Source organism: Bubalus bubalis, chromosome 21 (assembly GCF_019923935.1).
Source record: "Bubalus bubalis isolate 160015118507 breed Murrah chromosome 21, NDDB_SH_1, whole genome shotgun sequence".
Lineage (NCBI taxonomy): Eukaryota > Metazoa > Chordata > Mammalia > Artiodactyla > Bovidae > Bubalus > Bubalus bubalis.
The window spans coordinates 54239675-54252285 of NC_059177.1; the positions used below are offsets into that span (position 1 = coordinate 54239675).

The following is a 12611-nucleotide window of genomic DNA, read 5'->3' on the forward strand; positions in this document are numbered from 1 at the left end:
GCCGCCATCGTGGCCTCCTGGTAGCCACCCGGCAGCCCTGATCCACCGCCCCCCAACAGCCCTGAAGGGAGCCCCCCCCTCATCTCGGCCCTCAGAGCCACCCCTCCCCCCAAAGTCCACTGTGGGCGTGACCCTGGTGTGACCCCCTCGCCCAGTGGACGGGGAGGTGGGACATTCCCTCGCACAACCAGGGAGAGCGCACGCGGGGAGCGTCGGTGCGCCCGAGGCTGATCAGAGGGTGGGGTCTGGGCCCGCCCCTCATCTCCGTCACCGCCCACCCGGCCCCGGGAGCCGCCCGTACCTGCGTCTGGATCCGGTTCAGACCTCGGAACCACAGGATCTGGCCCCGCCGCAGCTCGCGCTCGGCGTGGTCTATCTCCTCCACGTCCTCGTTGAGCTCCTCCTCGGGGATCTCCTCCTTCTGCGTGAGCCTGCCCGCCTCCTTGAGGAACTTGAGCCTGCTGGTCGGGATGGTGGCGATGACCTGCGGAAGGGCCCAGCCATTAGCGTAAGCATCTGCGGAGGGGGCCGGCTTCTGTCACTCACTCACCTAGTTACCGTCAACTCATCTCCCCCCTTCCCCAACCCAATCTTTAGATTTCTTTCTAATTCCCTCGCTCATCCAGAGTCAGCAGGACATGGTGGGAAATCTTGGGAGTTGGACATACATGTGACTTTGACTACCCCAGACTTCACTGGTCACGTGACCTTGGGCAAGTCATGTAACCTCTCTGAGCTCTAGCTTTCCCTTCTGGAAAGCTGGGGGCCAGTTCTCAGAGTTGGACATGGTGTGTCTTAAGTCAGTGGCTTATTCTTCCTGAGGTCCCTGGGGTGCCCAACCCTCGGCAACAGGGGCTCGGAGCTTAGGTGCCTGGGGGCAGTCAATGCTGGGAGACTCTTGGAATGTCTGCCCTCCTGGAATGGAAGGCAATACAGGAAGGGGCTATGTCTTCCCTTCTTACTCTTTCTCCAAACGGCTTGTCCGTAGGGCTGAGGCCTGAGTGCAGGCCCTACGGGGTAACTGAGGTGGCTGGGGTCAGAGGCCGCTTACATCTTCTCTAGGGACAGAAAGGGGCTGGCCTGGACACTCTCAGGGGTTCCCTGGGAGGCTGAGGTGGCATCGTCCTTAGGGGTCAGGAACCATCTTGTCCAGATGCCAAGGGCTCCCTGAGGGAGCAGGCCCCCATGAGACAAAGATGTCCAGGCTCAAGGGTGCCCGGGGAATGGGCTTGCTAAGTCAAATCTAGTTTATCAACTCTCCAAAGACACTCTGAAGTTTAAAGAAGGTTATTTTGAGTGAAACTAAAGTTCCTTCTTGACCTTCTAGTTAATTTCTGTCACTGGAGTTTCCCACTTTAGCCTGGGAAGAGCTTGAAGGCAAGACCAATGTCTTAGGTCTGCCGGGGCCCTCTGCCTAGATCCAGCTCCAGACACCATGTCCTCTGAGCTGCGAGCTGTGAGCTCGCGACGGTGCATGTGTGCATGTGTGTGTGGCTTCGTGGGGGAACGTTCTGGAGAGGAGCCAGCCCAGGGTTCCCCAGAGCCTCGGAGGGTCATGGATGGCTGCAGACACAGCACCTCGATGCAGCAGAGGTCACCCCTCTTACATTCCCTCGGAGCTCTCTGCAGGAGCTTCTGCTGGGTGTCACAACCCCTGTGACACCCTTTACAACTGGCCGCCTCACGCTCTGAGCCTTGGCTGGCCATGACATCTAGTTAGAGTTTAATAACATTGATCGTGTTACTTTTTTTTTTTTTGTCAGCTTCTGTTTATAGCAAATAATACTTATTTTCCTATCATATTAGTAATGTAAGTTGCCTTTTGAAATAAATTTCAGTTAAAAAACCAGACAGGACTAAAAGAAAATATCAAACAACCGGATCAGTGGTGTATGTGTGCACGCGTGTGTGCTCAGCCGCTTCAGTCGTGTGTGACTCTTTGAGACCCCATGGACTGTATGTGGCCCACTGGCCTGGTTTCTCTGTCCATGGGATTCTCCAGGCAAGAATACTAGAATGGGCTGCCATGCCCTCCTCCAGGAGACCTTCCCGACCCAGGGACTGCACCCTCGTCTCTGGCATCTATCTGTGTCGGCAGGTGTGTTCTTTGCCACCAGCACCACCTGGGAAGCCCCTCGGCGGCGTATAGCTGGAAGCAAAAGTCATAGTGGCGATACCCACATGACCATCATGTGAGACCAGGGTCAACCCCTGTTGCTCCAGCCCCCAGAAATGGGGGCCAGACAGCTAGTCCCTGCAGGAGCCAGGACCTATGGGTGAGGATCCTGGACTCCCCCAGCCAGTGCTCTCTCCGGGGCGTCCCTGCCGAGAGGCCCCTCGCGCTGCCCACCTGCAGTACTCACCTGGCCCCAGACAAGCTCTCCTAACCCGATGAATATGCACCACATCCACTGGTCCAGCTGCAGCGGGGAGCAGCTGAAGGGCTTCCCCCCAAACTGCACGATCACTATCTGGAGAGAAAGGGGGCAGAGAGAGACAGAAAGGCCATCAGGGGCCAGCTCAGAGGTCTGGACTCCCAGGGCATTGCCGAGGGGCTCCGGCTGCCTGCTGCTGCCCCCGCCAGCCAGGCCGGCATGGGGGCCTGGTACCTAGATGGCAAAGGTGCCCAGCCCCCCGCCAGCCAGGCCAGCATGGGGGCCTGGTACCTGGACGGCAAAGGTGCCCAGCCCCCCGCCAGCCAGGCCAGCATGGGGGCCTGGTACCTGGATGGCAAAGGTGCCCAGCACGATGGTGCAGAAGATGGGGTTCCGGAAGATGCCGTCGAAAACATTGCGCTCGCCGTGGATCTTGCGGGCGTTGATCTCGTTGAAGAGCTGCATCATGACGAAGGTGTTGAAGATGATGGTGTAGTGCTCGGAGGGCGGTGAGTGCAGGGGTGCGTTCCTCCCGCTGTCAATCTGGAACATCTTCTCACCTGCCAAGTCGAGAGAGGGCGGGAGCCGGGCTGAGGGTCGGGACTGGAGGGGACGCCTGGCCCTGTGTGGGGGCCTCTTCTGACCAGCCAGGAGGGTCACCCAGATGCGGGAGGCACTCTCTGGACACTGGGGGGCTAGGTGGGCCTGCGCCATGGGGTGTAAGTGAAGGGGTAACAGCACCCTTTCTTTAGGGGCCAAGTGCCTCGAGTGAACTTTCTTCCAGTTTTTTGAGGAAATCTAATAAAGGCGGGAGGCCAGCTGTGCTTCCAGGCAACAGGGCTTATAAAAAGCGGTCCCTGGTTGGCAAACTCCTCTGGACTGGGAGGACAGGGCGTGGCCTTGGAACATTTGGCGGGAGGCCTTGGCTTTCTGCGCTTGTGTTGTTTCTCAGTTACTCAGTTGTGTCTGACGCTCTGAGACCCCATGAGCCCGCCAGGCTCCTCTGTCCTTGGAATTCTCCAGGCAAGAATACTGGAGAGGGTAGCCATTCCCTTCTCTAGGCGATCTCCTTGACCCAGGGATTGAACCCAGATCTCCTGCATTGCAGGCAGATTCTTTACTGTCTGAGCCACCACGGAAGCCGTAGCTTTGGGTTCCCCCAAAAGTACGGCTGCCTATAACTGAGCATGTCCTTGCGGAGAACTCTGGGAGCTCAAGGGGCTGTTACAAGAGAGACCAGTTCCTATATGGATGGTGAGCCTTCCAGGCCAGGCTGGCTCCAGACCCACCCAGGTGGCCTCCCTCATTCTTTGAGAGGGCTCAAAGAATGACACCACGGGGGCTGTCACGTGGTGGGGGCAACGCAGCTCCCGGCTGCTCTGCGGACACCACCCACGGCATGCCTGATGCCGTCCCGTGTCCTTGTGCAGCGCTGCACAAGCTGGTGCTGGGAGGGCTTGTGGGGTTTTCTGACAGTGAGAGTCTAGCTGAATCCAGAAGCACCCAGAGCAGATGCTCAAGTGGGGAAGCCAGCGAGTCAACCAGGGGCCTCCTCCTCCTTTCTTCCCCAACCGACAGCTTTCTCTGTGAGTCTCTGCTGCTCTGCATTCCCGAACATCCTCTAAGGCTTCTCACGATCATCCTTACAACTATCCTGCCAGCACAACAAACAAGAACTGCCCTTTGAGAAATGGGCTCCCGCCCCAACCCATCCAGGCTTGCTGGCGTCAAAAGCCCAGCTCAGGGATCTGGGGAATCCCACTGGCCCCAATTTGTTGTGTGACCCTGGCCCACCATCTGCCTGCCTCTGGGCACCTCCAGGTGCCAGGGGTCAGATTACCTTGGAAGCACCCTGGAAGCCAGGCCAGTCTGAGTTTCAGCCAGGTCTCTTTTCAGCCAAGGTGCCCCCTCAGCCTGGCTGCATGTCCTCGGGCAAGTCACCTCCCCTCTCTGTCCCTGGTGCCTCATTGTCATGGGGGTGGTGGCACAGATGCCCAAGAAAAGTGTGGAAACAGCTGGCTTGTAGGCAGGTGTGTGGCTCTTTTCCAGGAGGCCTTGGTGAGGAGCCTTGTACGGGGCAAGGGTCACGTGTGGGAGTGCTGGGAGCAGGGGCCGGTCACTCCCCCTAGTGTCTCGGGCTCCTGGGGGGCTGGCATGAAGCCCTGCCTTGCACAGTGCGTACAGTGTCCAGAGCTGTCATCTGTGGAAAAGCCCAGTCTTTGGGGTTGCCAGACCTGGGCCAGGGCCTGGCTCTACCCAAGATTTGCTGTGTGACCCCAAGCCACTAACTTCACCTCTCTGGGCCTCCATTACCTCCTCAGCAAACAGGCGGGTGACTGGGAGTCCAGAGCGGCCGGGTCTGGGCCATGGAGTCCTGGGTGGGCAAGGCAGGGGACTCACCGACGAAGAGCAGGGTGAAGATGAGGGTGAGCTGGTAGACGGCATGGCCCAGGATGTTCTTCATCATGGTCCGAGAGATGAGGGGCTTGTTGCGGCCATACGGCTTCCTCAGGAGCAGGGTCTCGGTGGGCGGCTCAGTGGCCAGCGCCAGGGAGGCGAACGTGTCCATGATGAGGTTCACCCAGAGCATCTGCACGGCCTTCAGGGGGGAGTCCTGGGGACCGTGGGTGAGACGGTAGTGATGAATATCTCCTAGATATTTATCACGGGAGGTTGGCCAGCCACTGCCCTGGTGTGCCTGGCGTGGGGCTCATCGCCAGGTGTAAGCTGCTCCCCTGAGGCCAGCTCTGCCAGTGTGTTTCCCTTGGCTGGCCAGCCCAGCCCAGGGTTCCAGAGTGCGTGCTGAGTAGGTCTGCGAGGCCTTCTGTGGAGAACCACCCAGCCCTATCCACCTCAGCGCTGTCTTCTCCCCCAGGGAGAAAATCAAGCCCCAGGCATCATGGCCATCACTTCCACACCCTGTGCTTTGTAAATATAGCTACACCCCCGCCACCTTCACTCCTCCCCTCCAGCCCCCATTGGCCATGTCTCTCGTCCAGGCTCAGGTCAAGAGTCCCCACAAGCATCTTCCACACAGACCCCAGCTCCCCTGCTTCCTGCTGCCTCTTTCCCCTTAACCATCAGTGAATCAATGACTCGGGCTTCTCCTGTCTCACAACAATGCCTGGCACCCTGTCCCCTTTTCGCTACCATCCAATTTCTCCTTCAGTTCAGTTCAGTTCAGTCGCTCAGTCGTGGCCGACTCTTTCCGACCCCATGAATCGCAGCACGCCAGGCCTCCCTGTCCATCACCAACTCCCAGAGTTCACCCAAACTCATGTCCATCAAGTCGGTGATGCCATCCAGCCATCTCATCCTCTGTCGTCCCCTTCTCCTGCCCCCAATCCCTCCCAGCATCAGAGTCTTTTCTAATGAGTCAACTCTTCGCATGAGGTGGCCAAAGTATTGGAGTTTCAGCTTTAACATCATTCCTTCCAAAGAACACCCAGGACTGATCTCCTTCAGAATGGACTGGTTGGATCTCCTTACAGTCCAAGGGCCTCTCAAGAGTCTTCTCCAACACCACAGTTCAAAAGCATCAATTCTTCGGCACTCAGCTTTCTTCACAGTCCAACTCTCACATCCATACATGACCACTGGAAAAACCATAGCCTTGACTAGAATGGACCTTTGTTGGCAAAGTAAAGTCTCTGCTTTTTAATATGCTCTCTAGGTTGGTCATAACTTTCCTTCCAAGGAGTAAGCGTCTTTTAATTTCATGGCTGCATTCACCATCTGCAGTGATTTTGGAGCCCAGAAAAATAAAGTCTGACACTGTTTCCACTGTTTCCCCATCTATTTCCCATAAAGTGACGGGACCAGATGCCATGATCTTCATTTTCTGAATGTTGAGCTTTAAGCCAACTTTTTCACTCCCCTCTTTCACTTTCATCAAGAGGCTTTTGAGTTCCTCTTCCCTTTCTGCCATAAGGGTGGTGTCATCTGTGTATCTGAGGTTATTGATATTTCTCCCGGCAATCTTGATTCCAGCTTGTGCTTCCTCCAGCCCAGTGTTTCTCATGATGTGCTCTGCATATAAGTTAAATAAGCAGGGAGACAATATACAGCCTTGACGTACTCCTTTTCCTATTTGGAACCAGCCTGTTGTTCCATGTCCAGCTCTAACTGTTGCTTCCTGACCTGCATATAGGTTTCTCAAGAGGCAGGTCAGGTGGTCTGGTATTCCCATCTCTTTCAGAATTTTCCACAGTTTATTGTGATCCACACAGTCAAAGGCTTTGGCATAGTCAATAAAGCAGAAATAGATGTTTTTCTGGAACTCTCTTGCTTTTTCCATGATCCAGCGGATGTTGGCAATTTGATCTCTGGTTCCCCTGCCTTTTCTAAAACTAGCTTTAACATCTGGAAGTTCACAGTTCAGGTCTTGCTGAAGCCTGGCTTGGAGAATTTTGAGCATTACTTTCCTAGCGTGTGAGATGAGTGCAATTGTGCAGTAGTTTGAGCATTCTTTGGCATTGCCTTTCTTAGGGATTGGAATGAACACTGACCTTTTCCAGTCCTGTGGCCACTGCAGAGTTTTCCAAATTTGCTGGCATATTGAGTGTAGCACTTTCACAGCATCATCTTTCAGGATTTGAAATAGCTCAACTGGAATTCCATCACCTCCACTAGCTTTGTTCGTAGTGATGCTTTCTAAGGCCCACTTGACTTCACATTCCAGGATGTCTGGCTCTAGGTGAGTGATCACACCATCGTGATTATCTGGGTCATGAACATCTTTTTGGTACAGTTCTTCTGTGTATTCTTGCCACCTCTTCTTAATATCTTCTGCTTCTGTTAGGTCCATACCATTTCTCTTTACCACCACCCAATTTCTCTTCACCTTTTACCTTTACGTGAAGCAAGTACTATATGTCTCAGTAACTCCACCAAAAAAAAAAGAAAAATGTTTTCCTGGTAGAAACTTCGGGCAAGTAAGGAACAGAGGAAGCCAAACTTCATCAAGGATCTCCCCACTTATGGGTTTCCTGCCATCCACATTCTGGGATGGATCCTTCCACATGTCTCCCCGGCTGAGACCGGGATCACATATTCCTACACTTCTGTGCACAGTCCTCTCCTGTGGTCTATGCTGCCTGAAGGTGTGTAGACCCCATCGTTTGTCCCCCATCCTATCCTCACACCTCCACACCCCCCAAAATGCCTTTCCCCAAGGGCAGCACCGCCTTTCTTGTCACAGACTGAGGCATACTTTTCCAGGCCCGTCTCACTGAACCTCGAGGAATCTGACTGCACCCTGACCCCTCTCTGGGCACCCTTCTCTTTGACTCCTCCTTCTCCAGCTCCTTCTTCCCTTACCCTTTAAATTTGTGTTCCCTGTGGCCCATTCCTCAGCCCTGCCTCCTGATGCAATTGCCTACCTCTCCCCACATCACCCTCCCTCCAGCCCAGACCGGGCCCTGTGGCTGCAGCCTTTCCCACGGGTGGACACCTCCTGTAGGAAGCTCACAGGCCCTACACACCTAACAGCCTGGGGTGGGCTGTTCCTTGCCCCCTGGTCCTCTCAGTGTGGCTCCTGAGGCCCCACCGCCTACACCTCACACCCTCATTCACCTCCTAGATACTTATCACCTCCCCTCCCCCAGGCCACCCCTCCCACCTCCGCCCCAGCTCAATCACGCTCCCCACTCCCCTCAGCTTCTTCCTGTCCATCAGCCTCCTCTGATTACATGCACCTTGGGGTCAGGGCCCCTCTATCCTCACCAAGGCCTTCACAGCCCTCAACTCAATCCAAGACCTCAGGCAAACAGTCCCTTCGGCACCTCAGTTTCCCCGTGCGGCTCCAGCTGGTCTCCAAGAAACTTGGCGTGAGTGGCTGTTCCTCCCTAAACCATCACTAGAGGGAGCCTCTTGTCCACAGAGCAGGAGAGAAGGGCCTGGTGAGCAGAAGGGACACCACCTCCCCACCTCCGCTCCAGCCCAGGGCTCTCACTCTCAGGGCTGGGGTGTTGGGAGCTGCCATATGCGTCCTCAAGGGCCCAGAATACAACAGAGGGAACAGCATTCTCTGGGCCACACAGCTCTTCAGGACAGAGGCACCGGTACCAACAAAGGCCCGTCTAGTCAAAACTATGGGTTTTCCAGTTTTCCAGTGGTCATGTATGGATGTGAGAGCTGGACAACAAAGAAAGCTGAGCGCCGAAGAGTTGATGCTTTTGAACTGTGGTGTTGGAGAAGACTCTTGAGAGTCCCTTGGACTGCAAGGAGATCCAACCAGTCCATCCTAAAGGAAATCAGTCCTGAATATTCTTTGGAAGGACTGATGCTGAAGCTGAAACTCCAATTCTTTGGCCACCTGATGTGAAGAACTGACTCATTAGAAAAGACCCTGATGCTTGGAAAGATTGAAAGCAGGAGAAGGGGATGACAGAGGATGAGATGGTTGGATGGCATCACTGACTCGATGGACATGAGTTTGAGTAAACTCTGGGAGTTGGCGATGGACAGGGAGGCCTGGCATGCTGAAGTCCATGGGGTCGCAAAGAGTCAGACACAACTGAGCAACTGAACTGAACTGGGCAGGTACCCCACAGGCCTCTCTGTCCTCCAGAGCCTCTGGGCTTCTGGGGGCTCCTGTGGGCAGGAGCTTGTTTGCCCACATGGTTGCTGGGAGAGGCCTTCCCTCTCCTCCCCAAGCGAGGCTGGTCAGCCCTTGGCCACAGGCAGGCAGGAGGCTGCGGGAGCAATGGCAGGCACCTGGCTGGCCCATCCTCTGAGGCTCAGTTTCTGCCTCTGTGAAATGGGGATCAACACAGTTCCCATCGCACGAGGGGGGTGAGGAGGCAGTGAGGCTGCAGGGTCTGGGCCTGCCTGTCAGTTCCACGGGGCCCAGGACACGGGGCTGCTAGAGACCTGGCTGTAAAGGTGGGGCCGACTCCTGCTCTCCCAGTAACCGAGTCTACCCAGCCCAGGAACCCAGGCACTCAGGCCTTCCCTGATGCACTCCATGCCACAGCTGGGGCTCCCAGGGCCGCACCAGCTCCGTGATGCCAGCTGGCTGCCTGTCTGGTGCCGGCCTCTCTCTGCCCCTTTACATGGCCAGGGGCCCTGCCTTCCTGGAGGGGGTCCCTCTCCTGCCTCCTGGAACAAGGGCCGGTATCTCCACTGGCTGGCTGACCTTGGGGTAGTCCTGCCACCTCTCTGAGCCTCCTTTCCTGCACTCTGTGCGGCTGGTGCCTCTGTGGGTGGCCCTGTGATGCGGTTCTTGGCCCTTGGCACGGAGCTGTGACAGTCTGGGACAGCCCCTGTGCGTGGTGCCCGTCCTCCCCCGGGCTTCAGCTGCCCCACCCCGCCCACCCCTGGAGGACCCACCTGCGTGATGCAGGCGCCCGTGAAGGCCACGATCACGGCCACCACGTTGACGGTCAGCTGGAACTGCAGGAACTTGGAGATGCTGTCGTAGACGTTGCGGCCCCACATCACCGCCTTGACGATGCTGCTGAAGTTGTCGTCTGTCAGGATGATGTCCGAGGCCTCCTTGGCCACGTCCGTGCCTGCGATGCCCTGTGGGGATGGGGACAGGACCCTGGCTGGGGCAACCGGAGAGGCGAGCGGCTCTAGCAGCACCATCCTCGCCCCCCGACCACCGCCCACACACACACACGAATCCCCAGCACTGCAGACCACACAGGAGCCTGTCTGCCCACGTGGTTGCTGGGAGAGGCCAGGCCTCCGAACACCTGCCCTCTCCTCCCCAAGTGAGGCTGGTCAGCCCTTGGCCATGGGGAGAGAGGAGGCTGCCTCTCCCAGTGACAGAGTCCAGCTGGCGCAGGAACCCAGGCACCACACCGGACACGCATGTGTACATGCATGCGCACGTGCACACACACATACACACACACACACACACACGCACACACGCCACCACTACTCTTCAAGACCCAGCCTTGAGGCCAACCTCTGCCTTCAGGAAGGGGGCCCTTCCACTCTGTCCCTTCCCTTTCCTAGACCCATCACTGCAGGAAGTCTCTCCTTCCTTCTTGAGGACAAGCTGAGCGTCAAGACCTCTGGGAGCGTCAGGTGGACAGAGGGTGGGCGGGGTGAGCACCAGGGTTCCTGCATCCCCCCGCTGGAGGCTGGTGGTCCGCGCGTCCCCCTTAGCCCCTGCCTGCGGGCTCCTGCCAGCTGCCGCCCCAGCCCCCGTGCGCTCCTACCATGGCGAAGCCCACGTCGGCCTTCTTGAGCGCAGGCCCGTCGTTGGTGCCGTCCCCCGTCACGGCCACCACCTGCCGCTGCTCCGTGTGCGTGCTGTCGATGATGCCTGTGGGCGGGGCGGGCGTGTGCTCAGGGCCCTGGGACCCCCCTGGGGCCGGGGGCCCAGGCTGGCACAGCCTCCTCCCTGGCCCCTGCCCCGCCACCCCCCTGACTCCATCAAGCTTCGTCCCAGCTCCCAGCACCTACAGGAGACATGGGGCCCCTTAGCCCAGTGCTGGCTGCAACTAACACTCCCTCGTTGGGGCCTGCTGCCTCTCCAGGGTCCTCTTTGCTCTCTGCAGCCCATGGCCACAGCAGTGACCACCCTGGCCAAACTCACCTCCCCTGTCCAAACCCCAGGGGCCTCTCTGTTCTCCAGGGAAGCCAGGTTTGGCCAGGGGGCCACCCATCTGCTCCGCCAGCATCTTGTGCTTGGGGCGGGGGGCCAGTCACACCTGAGGAGGCCTGGGCTCTGCCATTTGCTAATGACCACTCTCTAGATACTCATCCTTAATAAAACCTTCAGCAAGTAGCAGTGACAGATGACATGTGGCTCGCGTCACTGAGTGAGTGAGGGCCAGAGGAGCAGGACGAGTGAAAGAAGTCACCTCTGCCCGCCGCTCAGGTGGGAGTTACCGGGGTTCGGCAGCTCCTCTAGTTCCACCCCCATGGGGCATACAGACACCACCTTTGCCTTCAGCGGGGCCGGGCCTCTCTCCTGAGCCCTGACTCCATGGACACCTCCACTGGGATGTCAGAGAGCCTCCAGCCCAGCCTCCTAAATCACGTGCATCCGTTTCCCCTCAAGTCTGTCCCTTCTTCTGCGACTCCCGACACCCAGCTGCCCCCTGTAAACTTCGCAGCAGGCTCTCAGGCAGGAACACACTGAGCAGTCCTGGACTCCCATCTCCCCTCTTCCTCCGCCCCATCCGGGCCAGGCCCGTTCCCCCCACAGAGAGCTCTCAGACCTGCCCACTCCCAGCGCACCTGCTCTGTCCCCAGCCTGCCCCCAGCATCCCCTCTCACAGCTGGACCATCCCAGCGGTCCCTCCATTTCCAGGCGGCTCTCCACTCAGCAGCAGGGAGGGAGATTTCTAAAACACCGCTTCTCCATCGAGGCCCTCCTGCAGCTCACCACCTAGGCTAGCAGTGCAGGTCACCACCGCGTGTTCAAGGCCCCGTGTGATCTGAGGCTGAGACTCCCTTCTCCAGCCCTTCCTCCCTTTCTCACTGGAGGCCCCGGGCCAGCCAATGAACTTCCTCCCACCCCTTGAAAGCGCCTGGAGACCTTTTCCTCTGGACTTCCACAGTGTGGTTCCCTGTCCTGCCTGAAACACAGGTCCGCCCCCTGGACCCCATCCCTCAGCCTGCGATCTGACAGCACCCCCAGGTGGAGTGAGAGGCCAGCAGGGGGCCCCAGGAAGCCTCCTCTTCCACCGCTGTGGCCTCTGTGCAGGGAAATGACCTATTCAATGTCTACTGGGTGAGACCTGGCCATGAAATCCAAGAGGGAAGGGCCACGTCGGCCAAGAGATGGGCCTGACACACAGTAGATACTCAGTAAACATTTGTCAAGAGAATGAGTGAATGAATGAATAAGTGATTGAATAAAAAATGGAGCTGGGTTGGGGGGTCTCCTGCAGTTCAGGGGCTCAGTGTTTCTAAGGCCAGGTCTGCCTCCATTGAAGTCTTTGGGCAGCACCTTTGGAAGACGAATCTAAGATGCCCTATGGCTGACCTCAGTCAGAAAACTTCCCCTTATGGCCATTCAACAGATGGAAAAATTGAGTCCTGGGGCTGGACACTTGCCAAAGGCCACAGAGCAGGACAGGGGGCAGAGCCAGGGTTTTAACTCAGGCCTGTGTGACTCTGAAAGTGCCCCGCATCTGGCCAGCGAGATGGGCTCAGTGAGGGGTGCGTCGTCCCCCTGGAAGCAGTCAGGGAAGAAGGACACTGGCTTTGGGCCTCATGTCTCAGATCGCTGTTCCCAGGGTAGCCCATGCCTGGGGTCCTGGTCACACA

General features: G+C 57.5%; 1 protein-coding gene across 9 annotated transcripts in view; it reads right to left on the minus strand.

Annotated features, from left to right (window-relative positions):
• ATP2B2 (ATPase plasma membrane Ca2+ transporting 2) overlaps positions 1-12611 on the minus strand; it is a 376005-nt gene that overhangs the window by 11720 nt on the left and 351674 nt on the right. For all 9 annotated transcript variants that reach the window (XM_025272341.3, XM_044933835.2, XM_006077475.4 and 6 more), the window contains 6 exons: positions 10550-10656; positions 9708-9899; positions 4776-4989; positions 2724-2935; positions 2364-2471; positions 302-484 (listed from right to left, as the gene is read on the minus strand). In XM_025272341.3, the coding sequence (XP_025128126.1) occupies positions 302-484; positions 2364-2471; positions 2724-2935; positions 4776-4989; positions 9708-9899; positions 10550-10656 (1016 nt within the window). The remainder of the gene's footprint in view (positions 1-301; positions 485-2363; positions 2472-2723; positions 2936-4775; positions 4990-9707; positions 9900-10549; positions 10657-12611) is intronic.